Below are 21,885 nucleotides of genomic sequence, written 5' to 3' on the forward strand. Positions count from 1 at the left end.
AATCCATGTTTTGGTGAACTTTTTGATTGAGGTGGAAAATGAATTTCCATTTCCATGTGTAATCAAACACTTGAAAAATATCATTTTCCATGGAAATTGATTTTCCACCCTATTTTCCATGTGCAATCAAACATACCCTAAAAGAAAATTCCTTAAAAGAAAATTCCTTTGAAATCTTTGTACAACTTGATCTAAAAAAATCAACAAACCCAAAATATATCCAATATATCACCTCTTGGGCGATTCTTCTCCTCCTATTGCATTATTATCAATTTAAATTTGGATCTTAATATTGAGATCAGATAAAACCTGATTTGACAAAGCTAAGGTCCAATCCATACTGAACCGATTTTAAGTCCAATCCGATCCGTATTATAGATTGATCCGAAATCAACCTCGATCCGACCCAATCCATTGACAAAGGACTCAAGGAGGGGCAGCTAGCGCCTAGCCGGATCTTTTGTTAGACTGTTCTTAGGGTCTATAAACCTATGAACGTTACAAACTGCACAAACCGTATCGGTATGAATCGTCTTTGGAAAAGCAGAGAAACCCAACACCAATACTCTCTCTTCCAAACTCACGTACGCTCGTAGTTTCAGAAAACTTCTCCATTTTTCCTGCTTTTTCTCTGTATTTTCTCGCAAAAATGCCTTCCGGAGAAGTGAAATCTGTGAAGAAGGAAGAGATTGAAGACGAAGATGGGTTAAGGCTCAGTTCTTTTGTCAAAGACAAGAAGAAGAAACCCATTAACGGTAGTGTTGCAGAAGCTCGTGTCAAGATAGCTAAAGTAAAGAAAGAAGAACCGAAAGACGAAGATAGTGACGAACCCGTCACTAAAAAGTCTCCAAAGAAGGTCGATCAGGTTGTTTTCCCCTCAAATTTCAATCTGGGAATGTTAGTTATTTTGCTCTTATTTTCCATTAATAATGGGTGTGTTTTGTTCTTTTTTGTGGTTCTTGGGGACTGAAGGAGAAGAAAAAGAAGAAGAAAGTTAAGATAGAAGAGATGAAGAAGAAAGTGGTTGTAGCAGAAGATAATGGTAAGAAGAAGGAGAAGAAGGTGTTTGATTTGCCTGGTCAGAAGCGTGACCCACCTGAGGAAGTATGGTGACATTTTTTCCTTAAAGGGATTCTTGAAATGTATCATTTTTGGGGGATTTGGGGTTATGGGTCTGGTACATTTTGGTTTTACAGAGAGACCCATTAAGGATTTTCTATTGTTTTTAATTTTTCTTTAATGGAATTTTTGAAATGTGTCTTTTTTGGGAGATTTGGGGTTATGGGTTTGTTGCATTTTGGTTTTGCAGAGAGACCCATTAAGGATTTTCTATGAAACATTGTATGAGCAGTTGCCTGGTAGCGATATGGCTGCGTTCTGGTAAGAGCTTTTTTGGTGGTATTGTTGGAATTCTATTTATGTTTTAGGAAAATTTTCCAGATAATTACCAAAGTTTTCAAAATCACCGAAAGTGTTACATGTGTTGACACCACATACTGATGACAAATCGTTCTCAAAGTGTCAACACTATGTCGTAGCTTTGTCAACACTTGTAACACTTACAGAATAAACAAAAATGATTGTAATTATTTGGGAAATTTCCCTATGATTTATACAGTTTTTTTTTTCTTTCATTTAGTTTTAATGTTGAGTTGCTTGTTCTAGAAGTATCTTGAGAGCCAAGGATTTCATATATGGTTTTGTGACAGCTTTTATATGACATTAATCCAATTTAGTTTGTGTTTAATTAATAGTCTTTCCTCTTTCATTTAGTCCAAATGTTGAGTTTGGACTAAATGAGGTATTGCGAGAGCTAAGGATTTCATCATATATGGTTTTGTAACAGCTTTTTATATGGCATTATTCAAATTTAGTTTGTGTTCAATTGATAATCTTTCTTCTTTCATTTAGTTCTAATGTTGAGTTGCTTGTTCTAGAGGTAGCTTGAACATGATTTCATCATATGGTTTAATGACATCTTTTATATGGCATTGTTCGAATTTAGTTTGTTTTTAATTCAGATTCTTTCTTCTTTCATTTAGGTATAATGTTGAGTTTCTTGCTCTCGAGGTATCTCAAGAGCTAAGGATTTCTTCGTATGGTTGTGTAGAAACAAATTCCAGTTGTGCCCCAATGCACACAATGCCTTTTTGGTACCATTTAGAAGCCATGCTCGTCTCTGGTGTGTGGGAAGTAGTTGGTCTCACATTCTTTCTGACCACCCCGCCTCTAGTGGATTTTGGTACCTGTCATAGATGCCTTATAAGCTGATCATAAACTAAGCCTAAAGATCTCTGTCTGGGAAAAACCAACACTACCATTCTTGCAGCAAACCTAATTCCTTAGTGACCAGAAATACTTCCTACGAACCTTGGCCTCACCACTATAGGGATCCCATGTGGGCAGGCCTGAGACCACCAACAACTGTGGCTCCAAGATGCAGCCTCGGTCTGCATAGTCAAGTTCAAAGGTAACTTAGCCATGTGTGGCACAAATTGCATGAGTGCCAATTTAATTGAGCCAAGATTCGTACAGGTTTGGCCACATTTAGCCCACAGGCCACAACCACAGGTTTGTACCTCACCTGTTTGGGGAAACATACTCATGTAACAAGGACAGTTCATAGTCTAACATTTGTCATATCCAACACCTTGCCATATTCAATTATTCCACATTGACATTTTCTCAAACAATTCAAATTTGTTCAGATTTTTCGTTTTCATCTCTTATCTATATGTTGCTGTAGGCTTAACTATAAAATTAAGTGTTTCTATTATATTATTATTAATGTTTATCTAAATATTTTTTATAATTATATTTTTGACATGAACTGAAGTATTTATTTTGTGAACTGAAGTATTTGCATAAGTGGTTATCTCAGTGTTTTGGAATCAATTGTATGGACATTGCATCAGGTTTGTTGTGGTCATTGTGCCTGGCACTTCGTATCAGTGTTTGACACTGCTAAACTCGCCCATGTCTTATCTTATTTAGAATCAAGTTGTGCACTGGCTGTCTTTGTGGTACATCTCAAGACAAAAGTGATCCATGGCAATGGTTCTGAAGCCCATGTTAAGGGTGCCATCACACTTGCACGGCTAAGACTAAGGGCCAGACTAACATCAATTTCCATGTTGCTAGTGTCAAGTATCCATCCAGGTTGCATAAAGAACTGCAATTTTTTATGTCAAGGGCCACATTATCCATGATATTGATATGTTTATGACGGCTCTCCACAATTCACTATCTTGATATCCTCGTTGATCTGATTCATGCTTGGTGCTTGGTGCCCATTGCACTTGGGTTTCATTTGGTTGTTTTATCCCAAAGTCCATTGTGATGAACTTGATAGTTCATCACACTCATTGGACTGTTGAAAAGTGAAATGCCTCTTCTCAGGGAGATACTTTTCCTAATTCGTGTCCTTGTGCGTGTTTGTCTATTATTCCCTTCACAAGCACCCAATATGCCATTCTTGCCACTTACTTGGGTTTGGGTTCACTCATAAGTGGAGGCCATATATCATTCCCCTTGAGGATTTTAGTGCTGAATACCCTAGTATGATTGTCCTCAATCCTGTGGAACTTTTCCATTGTTCTATCTACTCTTGAATTCTATGCCCAATTCACCCCCTAGAACTACTCAAACTTGTCAATCCACTAGTTGGAGCTTAGGACTTATCGTCATGCCATAATTTTCCTTTCTTGAGGTGTTGACAGATATTCCTTATGGTTATTCAAATGTGGCTCAACTCTTCCATTCACAGTATTCGGTTCCATTAAAATCTTCCAACTGTCCTTTCCCCTCATAAGCCTACTTCCTTCCCCAAGTATTTATTCCACCTAACCACTGCCACCAGCTAACCATGTAAACCCTTCTGGACATAATTACCTTTACACAAGTAATTCTTTTCCTAAACTTCTTGCGTTGGCTAACATTGTCAAAAATGCTTCCCTGCTCTGCAAAACTCTTAGTCAAAACATTTTTTTTATGGGCAAGCTGGACGTGAACCCACGACCTCAGAGTTGCTTTGCAATGTGTCAAACCAACTGAGCTATGGATCTAAGCCCCTTAGTCAAAACTTAGTTCTAATCAAAAGCAAATCACTGGAACATTAAATCAGCAATTTACTTTAAATTGTTGAACAGTGACGATTAATGGTTTAATAGATACTCTATTATTGCATGCCATTGTAATTTTATGTATTGAAATTGTTCTGCTATATACATGGACTTGTGAGGTACCAGTGGATGGGATGGCTTTCTTAATTCTGTAGAGAATGGGTTATGCCTTGCAAGTTAATAGATTTTAGTTGTAGTTGAGTAGAGTTATGTTTCTCTTGATCACAATGGAAAAGTTATTTTCATTAGGGGGATTGGAAAGAAAGGATTTGGAAGAATTTTCAAACAAAAAAGAGGAGATTGGTGAATTCTATGTTTATCGGTTATAAAGTTGGAGATGATAAGATGGGATACAATTTTATAACTACAGGTGTTGGATTTTGCAACCATTTGGAAGGTGGTTATTGAGGCAAATTAGCTGAAGAAAATATTTTGTCATAGTCAAAGAAAATTGAAGGCAAGTTCAAACATTGATGGGTATGTGATCTGAGAATCAGGACCAGCTGGGATAGGGTAGCATTTAGAGACAACACTCTTAATGTATAGGGAAGGAGACTCAAATGAAGCAGAAGCTTGTGTCACATTAAGGACTAAATATCTTTTGACCTTTTAGTTTCTTCTTGAAGTTGAGGAAGATGCATCTAACAATATTGCTTGGGCATCATAGGAGGTGGGAAGATCAAGGAGTTAGTTAACATTGTTAGAGCAAATTTCATGTAGATCTTGAGGTTTTGTATAAGGACATATGCATAGAAGTTGATGTACTGAGGAAGAGTGGACTTATTGGCTAATCAAGGTGTACTCTTATACCCTTGAAGAGATGCTTAGCTTTTTAATAATAAGTTTGTCTCCTCAATAACATATGTGGTGTACTCTTATACCCTTGAAGAGATGCTTAGCTTTTTAATAAGGTTGTCTCCTCAATAACATATGTGGTTGTGAATGTATAATTGAATATGATTATAATCTGTCAAAAAAAAAAAAAAGGATTTTAATCTTCTTATATGATAATTTTACGTAAATCTATGCCTTTCATGTATCACATGCACTTGTATAACTGTATTTGTAAGGGCCATACACTATTTTCCAAGTAGTATATAGTTGTATCAGTACATTATTAATAATTGTTCTAATTTTTTTCCTTTATGTTCAGTTAACATGCTTACTTTAGGCTAAGGGGAGGCTATTTCATCTCTCATCTGGGCATTTTGACAATCCAACATTGACCCCAACCTCAACAATGAATAATGGAAATTTTTTCAGGGTCATTCTTCGTACAAACTAGATAGAATCCCCCAGAGGACTGTTTGGTGCTTGGCAATATGTGTTGTACTTAGATCGGTCCTTAGACTTCAATCTTGGGAATCCTTATCCTACTTACACAAAGCTCAAGTTTTCAAGAGCTGTCGTCTTTATCATTTCTTTTTTCTCTCCCCACTTAAACAAAGTAACTTGGTAACATTTCTAGTTGAAGCTACTTAGAATATGGTTGGGATTTTACAGTTATTATTAACAGAAATAGTGCATACCCTTTTTTTCAGTGCCAATTGAGAAGTAAATAGTAGGGCCAGGCAGTGAATCGGTCCCTTCTCTTCCCCCGCACACATAAATGCCTGTCCCATCAAGAGTTTGTTCATCCATTTAACAGTTAAATGAGAGGAGATATAGTGTCTATAGGGATTTTTTATGGTAAGTAAAATACAATATTATTAAAAAAACAGAAACATTACAACTGCAAAAAGCTCAAGGTAGATTGAGCAGACCAACCACACAATCCCACAAAAGAAAAAAAGGGTTAAAGATGCCCAACTCGTACAACGGACCAAGGCTGAAACCTACAAGATTATAGAAGCAAAACCCAACCACCCCCCATAACTCCATAAATTACAAAATCATGGATTCCATCTGAAGATGTGATGGGAAGAATATTTTAAGGTAATAATGGGACAACTTTAAAAAGATAATTTGTTCATATGCTTAGACCATGTGTTTGCCTACAGTGTTGAGGCATAAGCCTCATCTTTATTTCCAGATTTTTCTCTTTTGGGGTTTGTAAGCTAGGGCTACTTCAGTTTTTGTTGTTGTTGTCTTTTAGTTAATCTTGATACAGTATACATCATAGAAAACATATGCGGATTGTTTTGCATGCACGTAGAATACCCTATAACTATGAACTCCAGCAAATAGGTTAGCAAATCTCCTCTCCCTTTCTATCATGGATCTGTAAGCCAGACCATACCTGATTGCTAATCAGTCCCAAAGTAGTTTATATTTATCCGAGTCGAGACATTCGGTAGTTTGTCATTGATCCCCAAAGTTTTTTATTTTATTTTTTATGGGTAAGCTGGACTTGAACCCATGACCTCAAAGTTGCTTTGCTAATCAGGCCCAAAGCAGTTCATATTTACCTGAGTCAGACATTCGGAAAGTTTGTCTTTGATCCCTATTGAGGTTTACGTTGTTCAATGCCACTACAGGATGATGGAGCATGGATTGTTAACCAAAGACGTGGCGAAGAAGGTTTTTGAGAAGAAACAGATGAAGACCCAGCAACAAAAGCTAGGCTCGCCGATCAAAGCTGTGGCCTCAGTGAAGGTGACTACTAAGTCTGTCACTGTTAAGAGAACAATATCCTCCTCGGCTTCCTCTGTGAAGAAGACAACCTCCCCAGCTTCCTCAATGAAGAAGATCTCCCCGGCTTCCTCTGTGAAGAAGACAACCTCCCTGGCTTCTTCAGTGAAGCAGACCTCTGAATCCAAAACAGTGGGGCAGCAGTCCAAGAAGCGTAAGATGAAGGAAAGCAGTTCGGAGAATGAATCAAGCAATGACGATGATGACGACTTTGTTTTGAGCAAGAGAAAGACGAAGAAACTTAGAGAAGCTTAGACTAATTAATTTACTGATTCCCTTGGTTAATTATTTTGTGTTTCTTACTATATTTTGCTTTAGAGTTGGTACTTGGACAATTCAGAGCAAAGTTTTTGATGAATTTCATGAGTTGGGAAATCTTCAATGACAATTGACCTGATTGGAAGATTTGTAATTCTACTTTCTTGGGTTGTTCTCTGTGATTTAGCTATACCATGGTTTGATTAGGTAGACACATGTTTAGATCCCAAAAAGTTTTGGAAAAAAATTCGTGAAAATTTTGGATTGTTGTTCCTATTTGAGAAATAAAAGAATCTTTAATAAAATTTTGGAAAAATAAGAATCAAGGTTGAGGATGAAAAAAAATTCATCGAGGTCCCAAGAAAGGCCAATGAACTTTGAAGAAGAAAACTAATTAGTTGTTGATTAATTGCTTGGGACTGATGAACTTTGAAGAAGAAAACTAATTATTTGTCGATTAATAACCAATTATTTGGTGGGTTGATCAATAACCAATTATTTGGTGGGTTTATTGGTGAATCGTCGATTAATTCATATTATCTCTTTTAGGCTGAGTCTGATTCATGCATTGATGAGGCTAGTATCCTCTTTTCGCTCTCAATAAGTGTATTTAGGTTCCTATTGTATTTCATAGCATCAGTAAGTTTTGCTAGTTAGATTCTTAATTTTTCTCATATACAATTAGTTTAGTTGTAACTGTTATCATCATGTTTTTTTAAATAAATAAATACAAAAGAAAGAATGTACAAATAGGTTGGTTGAGACTTGAGAGACCCATCCAATAACCCAAAAACAAAAAACCAAAAAAAGAACTTTTTTCAACTTCTCAAACAACTTGCATGAAAATATAACTTCCTCTCAAAGGCCCAATAATTCATAGTGATCAATCTCCATAAGATCCTTTGATTAGAGTTTAAGCCAATCATCTACCAACCATTAAAGAAAAGTTTAAACATCTTAAAATACAACCAAATCCCACTAGGGAAGAAATGAATTGAGATCATTTATATTTTCACAGTTAACTTTCCGACGAATAAAAATTGATCAAAATTTTCCCCAAGTTCATATAACATCAATACAATTTTCCAACATTTTGACCATAATTTTTCCCACAAACACTATCAAATTAGACTTCCTCGAATTAATTCTGAAATTTTAACGAGTGATATCTACCATCAAACCTTGCTCTGAACCTGTCACAACTCATTAATAGACTTTTAGTCAGCAACAGAGAATTAAAAGTAGAAACAGAAGGCGAACAAGATTCAGTCCACAATAGTATGCCTCTTATATGATTTATTATTTTAAGTTAGCCCAAAATTATGGTATTGAATTCACACCAAAAATAGGAAATTCTTTCTAGAAAAGGAAAATTGGACCCATGATCAAAGCCCCACAAATACAAATGCTCACATAATTGTTACATCATGTTCTTACTAAATAAAAGAGATTTCCTTTGGCCTTTATTTGCTGAAATCACCACGAAATGATCAAGCAGTCACCTTCTTGGACGTTACGGAGTTGACAATGGTGGCGAACTCCGGGCCCTGCAACAACGTAGCAGTGTAATCACATAAGTAACTTGAACCTACATTTCTATCTGAAAGGGTAATCTATCATCACACGGGAGCGTCGTAAAACATTTCCTGCAAGTGTTCAGTAATCTCGAACAAATGGGTATTTGATGAAATTTTATCGGATTGTACTTTGTAGCATATTAGATGAATATTATATAAGGGAAGATCAATGGGATATTATCATACTATAAAGTATAATGATGAAGGAACTTTACCCAAGACATGAAACTTAATTGTAACATCTTCTAAGTTCTATCTCAAACTCAATCCCATAAAATGATAGAAAACCTTCAATAGATAACCCATTTACATATTTTTCTTTTCTTTTTTTTATTTTATTTTATGGGAAAGAAGGGGGATTGGCTCCAATCAACCAATTCGGCTGAATTTTGTCTAGGATAACTGCCAAGTGGAGTCATTGACTTGACAGTGTAGAACGATAAAAGAATCCAGGGTAGTTGGGTTGCAACTCTACAGAAAAATTCGCCGAAATGATAGCTATTTTCCTGTTTGGCTAGGATTAGACAGGTGTGGATCATGTCCTCAGAAGGTGTTCCATCCTTTTTGAGGGTAAAGGAGTGAAAAAAATGGTCACCTATTAAGTTGTTTAAAGTTACTTGCTGCAGATTTGTTACAAGCAAAATACATGGAGAGTGGTTTGCATAACAGGATGATAGCACGTACACATGGAAATGGCTATGGATCCAAATAAAGCTAAGTATTGGATGGTGGTGTCATACTTCCCACCTTTCTCAATGTATCAACCCTAAGAAACAACTATTGTAAGCATGTATTTACCTTCAAAGAAGCACCGCCAACAAGAAATCCATCAATATCTTCTTGCTTTGCAAGCTCAGCACAATTGCCCCCGTTTACAGATCCTTCAAAAGAATATGAATTCATGGTTAGATGTTTTAATAGCATATCCAATCCTCGAAATTAGAGTTGAGCATTCAGACAAGCTCAGGGCATTGCCAGAAATTGGTTAAGGGCAAAATCCAAGAACCAAAAGATAACTAAGCAAGAAAAATCACATTTCAACAAAAGTAAGTCTCATAATTCTCAGTTTATCACCAAGTCTTAAGGCTTGAAATTATTATTATTATCTTTTTATATAAAAAAATGAAGTATCCACAACGCACAGAGTTTCATTTAGAAATGGAATACCTCCATAGATAATTCTTGTCTTAGAAGCAACTTCTGCAGAGACATTCTTTTTTAGCCAATCACGAACAGCTACATGTACTTCTTGAGCCTGCTGTGGAGAGGCCACTTTACCCGTCCCAATAGCCCATACAGGCTCATATGCAACAACTACATCATCCCATCCGGGAACACTATCTGTACATCATGAACTAAGCATTTAGGAAACATTCATCCAAGTATCTACTTTGCAACACGAACCCTACATTTCATAATCCGCAAGAACAGAAACATTGTGAGAAATAGCAAAACCTGCCTGCAAATGCCTTCATTTGTTGAAAGCACACATCAAAAGTTTTCCCTGATTCTCTTTCTTCAAGTTTTTCTCCAATGCAAGCTATTACCTTAAGATTTTGGCTCAATGCATAAGCAGCCTTCTTCCCTATAAACTGAATGTGGCTGCGTTTTAGTTGAGATTCGAATTTATAGCTACTAGGTATATAGCATTTTAAACATATAGCCTCACTTCAGCATTAAAGAAAAAAAAAAAAAAAGGAAAAGAGAATATGCATACTAGTTGGAAGTCTTCTAAGTCCTAATACCTGGTCATCTTCACCAATAACATGCCTACGCTCAGAATGGCCAAGAATAACCCACTTGCAGCCAATATCTTTCAATTGCTCCACACTACACAACCAAACACGTAAATTGGTAGTTATTGACGATAAAGATAAAGAAAACAAGCCCATGAGCTACGAATTTGCTGGATCTCCTGATTCAAAACCAACCTAAAAGGCTAATGTGCAAAAATGATAATAGAGAATTGACCTTCACGTTCTTTTGATTACTTCGGTCATCGGCCTATGAGATAGTTTGGTCATGAGTAACAAAGACCACTCGCAACACTAGAGAAGGGGTGATACGTAAAGCAGGACAAGTGAGATAAGGAGTTCAAACAAGAAGATGGACAGATATGATTAGTAAACTAAGTAGTACATGATTTACTAGCAATAATAATTTTTTTATTATATTCTCGCTTTTCAGCCCCCCTCTCTTTTTGATACATAGAACTGTGTATAAGAAAGTAAGAACTATTAAAAACAACAAAGGAAAATCCCAAGACAAAAATAAAACAACTGACAACATCCTTTTAAATTCTCTCCTTTGAATGAACTCATCCCACCTACGATATAGGAGCATAAATGGAATGCCTTGAAACTCCCTATGGGATGAGAATTGATGGAGGACTGATTTATCATGTCCTGTTAGGAGAAGAAAAACAAACCTTATTTCTCCTGTGAAGGCTCCGCCCTTTCCAACCCAAGAATTCTGAGCAGATATCTCAATCCTATCTGTTAATGTGCTCTTTACTTGATCAATGTATACAAAGGGTGGTGCCACAACAACATCTGCATTGTTCAGAGAAAACAAAAGTTCAGGGAGGTTTCTCTTTTTTATAAAAAATAGAATACATAATACGAGCATATTTCAACAACCACCTAGATAACATGGCACAATGACCATAGAAAAGGCTTGCTTTTAAAAGCCAGATTGTAGCAAGATGCTAGAAATAATAGGAAGTTAACTTATTAAAAAAGTGCAATGTATTAAGGAGTGACATATTATCTACATACTACCCCCATGCGAAAGCATGGGGAGATATGAATGTCCAACCTTTGTAAATGCAGCTCAATATTAAAGAATATAGCATAGTGGTACACTGAACACATCTCTTGAAATATTCTTAAGAGTACATCCATATTCTCTTATGATGGTCATCTTTTTTTTCTTATGAGTAATTGACTAGATTAAAAAATATAAAGGGAACTGTGCATTTTTTATAAAATGAAAATACCCGCATTCTGTGCTTCCAGGGCAACTCAATACCACTCTATAAATAAAATGAAGCCATGAAATTACAAATCTCAATCTTGTTTTGAGAATTTCGGCTTGGTTTGTGTTTGGATTGTTTGTAGGCATAAAAGTGTGGAGAACTTTTGTAGGTGTTCACTAAGCCTCTTAGAACCAGAGGCTATGGATTTGTTAGAAGATTTGAAAACTTATTGGAATCTCTCCTCTAATGATACCTCTTGGGCATTGAATGCATAGTGAACATTCTCCCATTGTCATCAACTGCAAACATAACCCTAGAGGTGGTCTTTCCGGTTTTGTCTTTGTTTACTTTTCTTTTTTTTCCAAGTGCAATAGATGGTGGTCGATCTTCAATTTTTGCAACATGAGCTAGGTTTGAAATTCCCTAGCTTTTGACATTTTTCTATTCCAAAACCTCTTTTGACGAACATTTCTTTTATCAAAAATACATTGAATATCCAAAGTTCCATACCCCAAAAGAATTCACTGGATAGTGACAAGAGCACATGCAGGGGAATTTGAGTTTCTCTTCAAGCTCCTACGGCCTAAATAAAGGATTCTTCAAAGTCCCCCAGGAGGTGAATTGGAGATGGAAGACGGTCCTCGCCCTTATGGGGCTATACAGATACTTAAGCTTAAAGTCAGACCTTTACTCTATTCCTTGTTAGGAATAGGCAGTCCATTAAAGAACTACAACTATACTAGATGTTAAACACTAGACTTGAAGCTTCCTTTGAAACCATCAAGAGACATGCTTTTCACCCTAGCTACTCTAGCACTAAAGCAACTAACAATAAGGACATCCCCCCCCCCCCCCCTCTCCCCTAACCCCCTCGAGGGGAGTAGCTACCTTTTAGCAGGGCCTCTTTAGACAGGCCTTTTAGAGCATTAAATCAGGAGTTTACACTCGCTTAAGTAGGGGCTGACATACAGGCCTTTGAGCTTGCATTCTAGATATATCAAATATGGGCTTACAGTTCGTTTTGCTAATAGAGTAGGTTGGAGCTTGATTTTATTCCTTTGGCAAGGAATAGCGATCCAGTTCGGTGAGGGAAGGGTCCCCCCTTTCCTCCTTGTGCCCCCCCCCCCCCACCCCCCCAACATTCAGACTCTCTTACAAGCATACACCGAACTACTCTATTTCTTACTCCAACTAAAAGAGCTAAAGCAACAAACTTGAGGAAAAGATCAACTTGAGATTCTGCTTATAACTCAAAAGTAAGATTCTGTCTCTTCTCATAGTAGAGCATTTAAAATGGGGGTCAGGGATAAAACCCTCCCCTAACTTTCCGCCCCCAAATAATTAGTTGGAAGTTGAGAAGAATGCAGGCAGGAGAAGGTTAGGAATCAGGACATGCAATAGTGTTTTCATTGGTCGAGATACCATTATAATTTGTATTCTAACAGACGTTCTAAAAATCTAGCTAGCCATTTCATTGATTTAAATATGCATAATATATCCCAAAAAATAAGAAGATTTAAATATGCATTAGGAAAAGATTTGAAGTTCTAAGCGAATATCACAATGCGTGCAATTTGAAAGCCCAACAACACCAGCATGCCTAGTGAATACAAGATGAGGTCAAAGATTATCATATTTCAAGCAGGTAAAATGGAAGCAAAGAAGTACGAACACTCGTAGAATTGGAAAAAGATAACACCAAACAAGCACTAACTGATGTAGTAGCATAAAATTAGCACATTAGTAGAAAAATTTTATCTCACCAACATCAGCCTCCATTTTCTCACTATTCAAGTCAGAAACAAGTTTGCTGATTGATTCCTTTGTCCCATTCTATTGCAAACGAAAGAAGACAAAACAAAACAGCGTCATACAGGAAAAATTACAACCAAAGAAAATAAAACACAAATTGGTCCCAATTAATACATGTGCAATCTTCAATAATGAAACAAAAATGGTAGTGTAAATCGAATAAATGACGAGTTTGCTAGAAGAATCGTTTCTCACATTCAGTAGCAAAAGGAAGCTTCAAATAAAAATTAGTGATAACGATAAACAAATGTGCAATCTCCAACTTTAAAACTGGCAATAAAAACAAAAAGTATAAAATCAATCATATTGGAAATTCCCAAGGCGTTTCTAACGCTACCTGTAACATTATTGCTTTGTTTTGTTCTTTGGGCTTTCTCTATGTTCAGTATGAAATATGCTTAGACTAGAGTTTGCATGTGCCGGTCTCTGCGGTTAAGGGGGTAGTTGAGGAAAGGCAATTAAATTGAGAGGGTTATCATTGAAAAGGGGGGAGAAGAGGAAAGAAAATAAAGTTGGAGGAGTATTCTTGGAAAGGAAGAGAAGAGAAAAGGAAATAAAGTGAAGAGTTGTCCTCGAGATTCATAGGGAGATTAAATCCCAACTCCTACTAATGGGAAGGGTAAACATTGGGAACTGAACCGTTGTGTTTAATTATACAGATTGGCCATTTTCAACCGAGATGAGTCATTCTTACAGAATCATTCATCTCAGTTTTTTTAGGGTTTGTACTTTATTGCATTTATTAAAGATCTCTTAGGATTTCTTGGATGCATAGCCACCAAAAACAACGTTTTTTTTTTAAGTGTTTAGTATCTCTGGCGATTGAAACGATAAAAATGTTTTTTTGAAGTGGATCAATTTTTAAAAAGTCAATTTTTTATTTATTTTTTGTTTAAAATGCATTCTTTATGTTTTAATCACATTTTTTTCAAAAAAGAATGAACTTTTTTTTTGTGGTCTTATAGTTGTTCGTGATTTGATAACTCATGAATGTTGTTTAATGTAGGATTCAGTAATTCAATAATGTAGAAATAAGGGATCTGATGATAATACCTTGATATCATTTTCATTTTTTCAATAGTGTGTTATTTTGAACAAAAGTTATGTTGAAATTTTTTTAGAATCATAACATGTATAATTATTTTGAAAACATGTTATCATGCATAGATATTCAACAGTGTGTTTTCTTGCTCAAAAAATTTATTGGAGACTTAGAATAAATGCCTAATGTATTCTATATACACACATTTTTCATAATTTTTAATTCATTTTTTATGTTTAATCATTTTTTCCTGTTTTTTCCGAAGTTTTCCATTGCCGTCGACTTTGTCACTATGCTTAGATGAACAGTCCCCCACTGCTTGTTCCTCATTTTTCATCTTTAAAATTCACATGGTCATTCTTCGTCATACTTTTTTTTTTCCTCTTACTCATTCTTTTTCCAAAAGTTGATAGGAAACTGAAGAGAAGCTGTGCAGATCACATTAACTTATTTATGACACAAAATGATATAAAAATAAAATTATAAGCAAGAAGACCAAACTACCCCTAACCATGTATAATAACAAAATATCTATACTGTGCATGTCTAACATTCCTTGTTTTCTTTTCTCTGGGGGTAAGAACATCTTCCAGGGTAGACAGTTTCTTTGTCCTCTTTTTGCCTTCTTGTAACTCACAAGTACTTTGAATTATGTGATTTGTTCTTCAATGCATAACATATCTTTTCAATTAATATAAATACCAGTAGAAAGCTATGTACATAAACTATGAAAAAAAATCTATTCCTGTGCAATATCAAATTAGAAATACCTAAGAGAATGATTTCTTGAAGATTATCACAAGAAGTAAATGCAGACAAATAAACCAATAATGAGATAAGGATTAAAGACAAAACAAAAATTGATTAATGCTTATAAAAAAATTAATTAATTAGAGCGACTATGATACTTACACACTTCCAGTTGCCGCCAACGAAAAACTGCAGTAACAAGCAATGAAAGGGATCAGAAGCCCAAAAAACACTTGAGGTAAAGAACGCATACTACACTAATTCAAAATGTCCAACCTTGTGTATTTAATTTGCAAGGGATGGGTCCATTATCTAGACCGAATGGCATAATTACAGAAAAATGACAGATAAAAAGCATAGAAAGGAGAAAGGGGAAGAGGAATCCAAAATAGATATTGATATTGAGAACAGTTGGATCATAATTCCTTCTGATTTTTTAAGATCGTTCAAACCAGGATCAAAATAAGTTATAACTATCAAGAAAAACTAGCATAAACAAAAGTTTATGACATCTCTTCATAACTCAAGAAAAAAATAAGATAAAGTACAAATTCTTCTCTCAAATTTAATGAAAGCTAAACTCAAGAACAATAAGCATTGAAGCAGAATTGAACAGGACTAGAAACTTCAAATAACAATTTTTTTTTCAAAAACAAAACAACAATCCTAGCCATGATTCCACCAACAGAAAGCTAGTCCCTTCAAATCAAATAAATCTGCACTAAACACCTAATATACAATACAACATAAATTCCAACTCCTTTTCTCCAACAACCAGATCTCGATCCAAATTATAAAAAATAAAAAAATCGAAGAAAAAAATATCAAGTAGAGATGAGAGTTAAAACAGTAGCCATTGAAGCAAATAGTTTAACAGGACTAGAAACTTCAAATAATTTTTTTTCGAAAACAAAAACCACAATCCTAGCCATAAATCAATCTGCAGCTCAGATCTAAATCCAAATGGCAAAACCAAACCCCCAAAAAAAAAAAAAAATTGAACGAATCGAAGACAAAATATCAAGAAAATAAGAGATCTAAAAAAAAAAAGAGGGAAAAAAATCGACCTTTCCAGATCCAGCCATAGTAACAACAGCTCTGCAACCACTTGAAGAAGAGGAGAGACGAAGATGAGAAGCGATCTGGTTAAAGAAAGATTGTGTAGTAGAGAGAGAGTGAGATTGATCGAACTTCAAACAAGATGATCGACGAAGTCCAGAGAATTGCGGAGAAGATGAGATGATAGTGGAGGAAGATTTGGGACCAGACAGTTGAGATGCGAGAGATGTAGAGGCCATCGCCATTTGCCCAATTTTAGCTTACCTCGTCTTGTCTCTGTGTACTCCGTAGTGTCCTCAAGAGCCAATGCTATCAAGCTGAGAGAAGATAAAGTTATGCCACGCGGCTTTACTTTGGCGCTAAATAAGGAAGGATATTGATATAGGGCCAATCGTATGAGCCCTTACCAGGTTGTTGGAGGTGTGGGGTCAACTCCGTGCATGCATTTAATAAGAATTTCTATTGACACCCTAACTTTTACTTATTACACTGAATATCATTATGTCAAAATTTCTACTGACACCCTAACTTTAACTCCTGAATATCATTATGAGGTCGAAATAGATGATCCCATCGATGTCAAAATTTCTATTGACACCCTAACTTCTACTTATTATACTGGAATATCATTATGAGGTTGAAATAAACGATCTTATCGATGTCAACTTGTTCTTTTGGATGGATTATTGTCCAAGATGACAATTCGTGACTTTTTCATCTTTTACAAATATATAAAGAAAATTCTAATGTAAAAATATTTTTGATTTTTATTTCAAAACAATGTTAATTTTTGCAAAAATAATTATTTTGATGCATTGTTCATTTTAATTCTCAAAATATGTTTTTGAGTGAGTTCGTTTGTAGGTATTCTGATTTGAAGTGATAATCCATTGATAAAAGTAACCCTAGTAAATTTAAAATATAAAATATCCTTAATTTTAAAGTGTCGATCTTGCTCATAAAAAGTGATGACCTCACTAATAAATTTAAAGACAATTGTCTTTATTTTTTAAATATTAGATCACTGGTAATTATCGGTGAGTTCGTCATTTTTTATCAGGGAGATCATCACTTTAAATTAGAATATCTACTAGCAAACTCATTTGAAAATATATTTTCATAATTAAAATGAACAATGTACCAAACTCGAAATTTCATCATATTCAACGCACAAAATGATAATTTGCCTAATATTAATTTTATTTTGAATGGAGTGCGTTAAATTTTAGTTAGATTGTCATAAGTAATTTAAATAATTGGGGTGTGATAAGTAAAATTTGGGGGTGTCAATACAATTTCTCTTTAATAATAAAAATATTAAAGAGAAATTCTATTAACTCACCAACTTTTACTTATCACACCACAATTTCTTTAATTAAAACACACTCCTCAAACATTATCAAGGTTTGGTTTAGATTTTAATCTCAACATTACAAGACATTATCACTCCTTCAGACAATTTCAATAGTTGTTTACAATTATGATTCGGCTCATATAAAAGCCTAAATTCAAAAAATAGAAATCTAGAAGAGAGGGGAGCTTCTATTGGCACCCCAACTTTACTTATTTTCAGCTTTTCATTTATTTTCCCTACTTTTAATTGGGGTGTAATAAGTAAAAGTTGGGTTGCCAACTTTCTTAATAAAACATCTAGAAGGAAATTTTATGATGCATGTGTTTGACTAGCCATGGAAAATGAGTTGGATTTCTATTTTCATTAAAAATCATATTTTACATTGTTTGATTGGGGATAGCAAAATGCAAAATTAAATATATTTTTTTTCAAAATAATCTTTAAAAAATTTAAATTAATAAAATGTGATCAAACATATTTCTTGTCGAGACTCGAGAGTTTTTTGGGCTTTTATTCCTCGAGATAAGAATGTCTTCTTGATGATGACTTCGATCTTGATCAAAGGATTCTTTCTTTAGTTCATCTTCAATTTTTTGATAGTAGAAGAAAAGTAGACAAGAATAATGAGGTTTTGGTGTGGTGCCTGTCAAAGATTCTTCGAAGCTTAAGTCAATAATCATGGAAGATAAATGGGAAATTAAATAAGATGATGAATAGTAAGGTTGCATAGGATGAAGAGTGAGAGTGTATTTTTCAGTAGAATTTGTGTCATGAACCATCTTTCAATCTTTGATAGGAGATTTTATAACTAAGATTCAATAACAGGTGTCACTACACAATTGATCCAGGTAAGATATCTCGTAGAACGTGAGCTAGATGATGATTGTAGACTTTTTCCTGGGGGTTGTGTCTATGCCTCATTAATATTTTCAATCGAGTTTGATTTGTAGTGTTTCATTGTATTAAATATTGAGTTAATGTGATTTCACTGTTTGACGGTGGACGAGTCAAAGAATGTCAAGTATTGGTAAATATCACAATTAATAGGATAGATTTGATGCATGATAGTGCTTAGATCGTTATTAATGTCCCATCTTATTATATCTAAAGCCTTGAGGCCGAGCTAATGGATTTACCGATCCGAGAATCAATTTGGACCTCTGTGTGGACCACTTCAATATAAGAACATTTGAATTGCCCCTTCAACTTTCCACGCTTCAATGAAATGCGAAAAATGTTTATCTTCAGTGCTCAATTTGTACTGTGCTCCCAAATAACTAAGTAGGCAGGGGTAAGATTCAGTTCCTCTCTTTTACTGCTACTCATTCCATTCAGGTACTAAGTTCGATCTCAATAGATGCCTGTCGTGATCTACGGTGATTTTGGTGTTTGTGGGTTTGGCTCAATACTTCGCATTGGGTTCATTCAACCTTTTGGGACGCGTGCCCTTATCACAGAGTGGAATAAAAATGGTCTCCACATATTTCTTAAAAATAATGGAGTCAAAATGTTCTTGGAAAATCTACATCATCAATTGGGGTGTCGCAAGTAAAAGTTGGGTGCCAATAGCATCTCTTTAAAACCATTAGTTTATATACTTATATAAACATTATTAAAAAATGATCAAAATCAATACCTATAAATCACAATTATGAAAAATTATTAAATCTAATAACTTGAAGCCATCTTTAAATTTGAAAGTTTGAGTTTAGGCCCACTTTCGAAATCCCAGAGAAGTCCAAAGTGAACCTGAGACTCTTCTTGTTTTGTCCATTTTCATTTTGGATTTGCTAAAAATGCAAAATGTGATTTATTTCATATCAAAATGTGATTTTTAAACATTATTAATTAAAATATATATATAAACCCTTTTAATTATCACTAGGTTTCAGAAATTTCAATTTATAATTTTTTTTTCCTTTTAAAATTTAGGCTCAAAGCTTTTAAATTTTGAACCAACAACATGGCTTCCAACTGAAAATGTTATATAATTTATTAAAATTCTGATTAAAAGACAATAATGTTGAGTTGGTTGAGACCTATGAGATCATTTGAGAGTTTGCTTTTGTATTTATCGATCAATACATGTTCTGGAGTCACGTCTACCAAATAAATGGATTACAGACACAAGAGATAACCTTGAAAATTTTGCTGAAGTGGCAGAGTAGAGAGCTTTACTGGTGGTAGGGTGTACATGATTGCCATGCACTCGCATGAATTGCGTTTGTGATCATCTAAGCAAAATTTGGCTAGATTATCAGTAAAAACTGTAATTTGTATAACTGAGATTTATTGGGCAGACCTATCTCTTGCAATTTTATTAAGAAAAAACTCTTATACTTAATCAAGATTGTCATTGAACAATTTTTTTATTTTTTTTTAATAACGAGGTGTCTAGACTTACGTCTATCTAGGGGGATTGGATGAGCTAAGACCTGAAAAAGGCATATGGGACCCTTTACGTTTGTCTAGGAGGATTGGATCAACTAGGATCGGAACCAAGGCATATGGGACCCTCCCTCGGGTACATGCAATAATACCTGCACATCGCATGCACCAGGTAAGTGAGGTAACGCCCTCGTGGGTGGCCTCAAGAAAATATTGCTCATATTAGGTATCGAACATAACCTACAAACTCTAACCACTTATTGGCTTCGAAATTTTCATTGAGCACCCCCCCACCCCCCTCGAAGTTTTTCACTATACTAACTTACTAATATGAATCATGCTAGAATGACTAACTTAATGAGATTCCAAATCTTACTAAGGGTCGTGGGCTTACATGGATTATCAAATTGACAATCCACCACCACAACCTTTTAGATTTCATGGAAATTCAAAACAAATTTTTTTATTTTAATTTTTTGAACTTGATCAAAGGTGTTGAAAATGGATGGTTGTTGAATTCTTAAATTTAAATATAAAATTCAATTGTGAAAATTTACTCTCTTTTTTTTTCTATATATTTTCTTTTTTTCTAAATTCTTACAATTTTGTCCTTTATAATCCATGTGGCATCAGATCTTGTTTTTGAATGTTGCAAATTGATGCGGTTAAAATCCACTCTAAGGTATGTTAAGTAATTAAGTAATTGCATCAATTTAAATTTTACAATGTGGATCCCCACTCCAAGATTTATTGGGTAACAAACTTAATAAAGTAAAATTTCTTTAGAATTGTCAGAACTCTAAAAGAGAATTTTTGAAATAAAAATGCAATAGATTCTATTTAAATGTTTATAATACTTTTAAAATTTTTTATTAAAAACATTCTAATATTTGAAATGATGGATGATAAAGTTTGCTAAGTTAACTAAAAAGTGAGATTCTTAAAAGAAAACTAATCCTTGTTGGCAATGAAATGCACTACCCCCAAAGACTGAAATGGAAAGCAGTTCTAAGTTGCTCTTCATTTTATTGTTAGAATAATACTGAAATGACCTCAAGATTGTACTTCACATCACACATCCTAATGTAAAGGTGCATGGGAACCGTAGGTGCAAGTGAAAAAATAAAATTTATGATTCCTGTCCACTTTCACGTCAAGATGTATGATGTGATGTGAGGTACAATCATGAGGTCACTCCAACCCGACTTTCTAATTATTAAGCATCCTCAAGATTCGTACCAAATCTGAAAATCTTATTTGTACCCATCTCGAGATCTTTTTTTACAGTAGATGAGACTTAGTAACGCCTCTTTCCACACTACGAAAGTATGGAAAGGTTTCTCTAATCCTAAAACTTGTTTAAGTCTGAGCTTTTGCTTGACAACTGAGAAGTCGATGTCACATAACTTGATCGGGTGGGACCCAGTAAAGAGAGTTAAATTAGCTTTGACTAGATGGGTCCCACAGTCTGGCCAAGCAGATTTGACCCAATTGAGATAGTTGTGAGAGAAAATCCAAAAGCTGAAAAGCAAATTAGGCAAAAAGAATCAGAGTAAATGATCCTTGCAAATACCGCGAGTCTTTAAGATTATTGGTAGAACATTGACACATTCGTTAACTTTTATGAGTGGATGCTGAACGGTTGATTGAAGGTTTTAAATACTTTAAGAAACGTTCACCATGAATTGATGTGAACTAAAATTTTGTCATGCTTTGAGTAATGGTGTTATTTTTGTTTTAATACGCTTTTATAGAACATGATTTTATAACTCGATTTCTCATTTTCGATACGTTTAGATGTTTCGTCCAAATATTTCAAAAATGAACATGAGGTATTAACTCTCGTTCAAAAAATTGACTGGTGAATTTGTATCATTCAATCCTAATATTGAGTTAATTCATATGATACGTCTCAA

General features: G+C 34.8%; 2 protein-coding genes across 3 annotated transcripts; one reads left to right on the forward strand and one right to left on the reverse strand.

Moving 5' to 3' along the window:
• The first annotated feature begins 482 nt into the window (after positions 1–482).
• Positions 483–7,315, forward strand: LOC147405226 (nucleolin). Its single transcript, XM_086441456.1, has 4 exons — positions 483–865; positions 973–1,104; positions 1,310–1,380; positions 6,599–7,315. The coding sequence occupies exons 1-4, from the start codon at positions 650–652 to the stop codon at positions 7,005–7,007; spliced, it is 828 nt and encodes a 275-aa protein (XP_086297582.1). The 5' UTR covers positions 483–649; the 3' UTR covers positions 7,008–7,315.
• A 959-nt stretch (positions 7,316–8,274) lies between these two features.
• On the reverse strand, positions 8,275–16,571 carry TIM (triosephosphate isomerase). Of its 2 annotated transcripts, none has more exons than XM_086441454.1 (9): positions 16,236–16,571; positions 15,331–15,357; positions 13,328–13,397; positions 11,016–11,139; positions 10,333–10,417; positions 10,047–10,179; positions 9,755–9,928; positions 9,386–9,468; positions 8,275–8,557 (listed from the first exon to the last, which is right to left on the reverse strand). In XM_086441454.1, the coding sequence occupies exons 1-9, from the start codon at positions 16,470–16,472 to the stop codon at positions 8,501–8,503; spliced, it is 990 nt and encodes a 329-aa protein (XP_086297580.1). In that variant the 5' UTR covers positions 16,473–16,571; the 3' UTR covers positions 8,275–8,500. The 2 variants fall into 2 exon arrangements, with proteins under 2 accessions (XP_086297580.1, XP_086297579.1); XM_086441453.1 differs by having other exon boundaries at positions 9,755–9,924; positions 10,043–10,179.
• Between the last annotated feature and the right edge of the window lie 5,314 nt (positions 16,572–21,885).

This window comes from Akebia trifoliata, chromosome 4, assembly GCF_017979445.1.
Source record: "Akebia trifoliata isolate Shusen 1 chromosome 4, ASM1797944v1, whole genome shotgun sequence".
NCBI classification, from domain to species: domain Eukaryota; kingdom Viridiplantae; phylum Streptophyta; class Magnoliopsida; order Ranunculales; family Lardizabalaceae; genus Akebia; species Akebia trifoliata.

Excerpts from the sequence above, each read along its gene's own strand:
- LOC147405226 (XM_086441456.1), top strand. The coding sequence starts at position 650 with ATGCCTTCCGGAGAAGTGAAATCTGTGAAGAAGGAAGAGATTGAAGAC. Across the intron at positions 866-972 it reads CTCCAAAGAAGGTCGATCAG|GAGAAGAAAAAGAAGAAGAA; the intron begins GTTGTTTTCCCC and ends TGGGGACTGAAG. Across the intron at positions 1,105-1,309 it reads AGCGTGACCCACCTGAGGAA|AGAGACCCATTAAGGATTTT; the intron begins GTATGGTGACAT and ends TTGGTTTTGCAG.
- TIM (XM_086441454.1), bottom strand. The coding sequence starts at position 16,472 with ATGGCGATGGCCTCTACATCTCTCGCATCTCAACTGTCTGGTCCCAAA. Across the intron at positions 15,358-16,235 it reads CTATGGCTGGATCTGGAAAG|TTTTTCGTTGGCGGCAACTG; the intron begins GTCGATTTTTTT and ends TTGTTACTGCAG. Across the intron at positions 13,398-15,330 it reads TTGGCGGCAACTGGAAGTGT|AATGGGACAAAGGAATCAAT; the intron begins GTAAGTATCATA and ends CGTTTGCAATAG.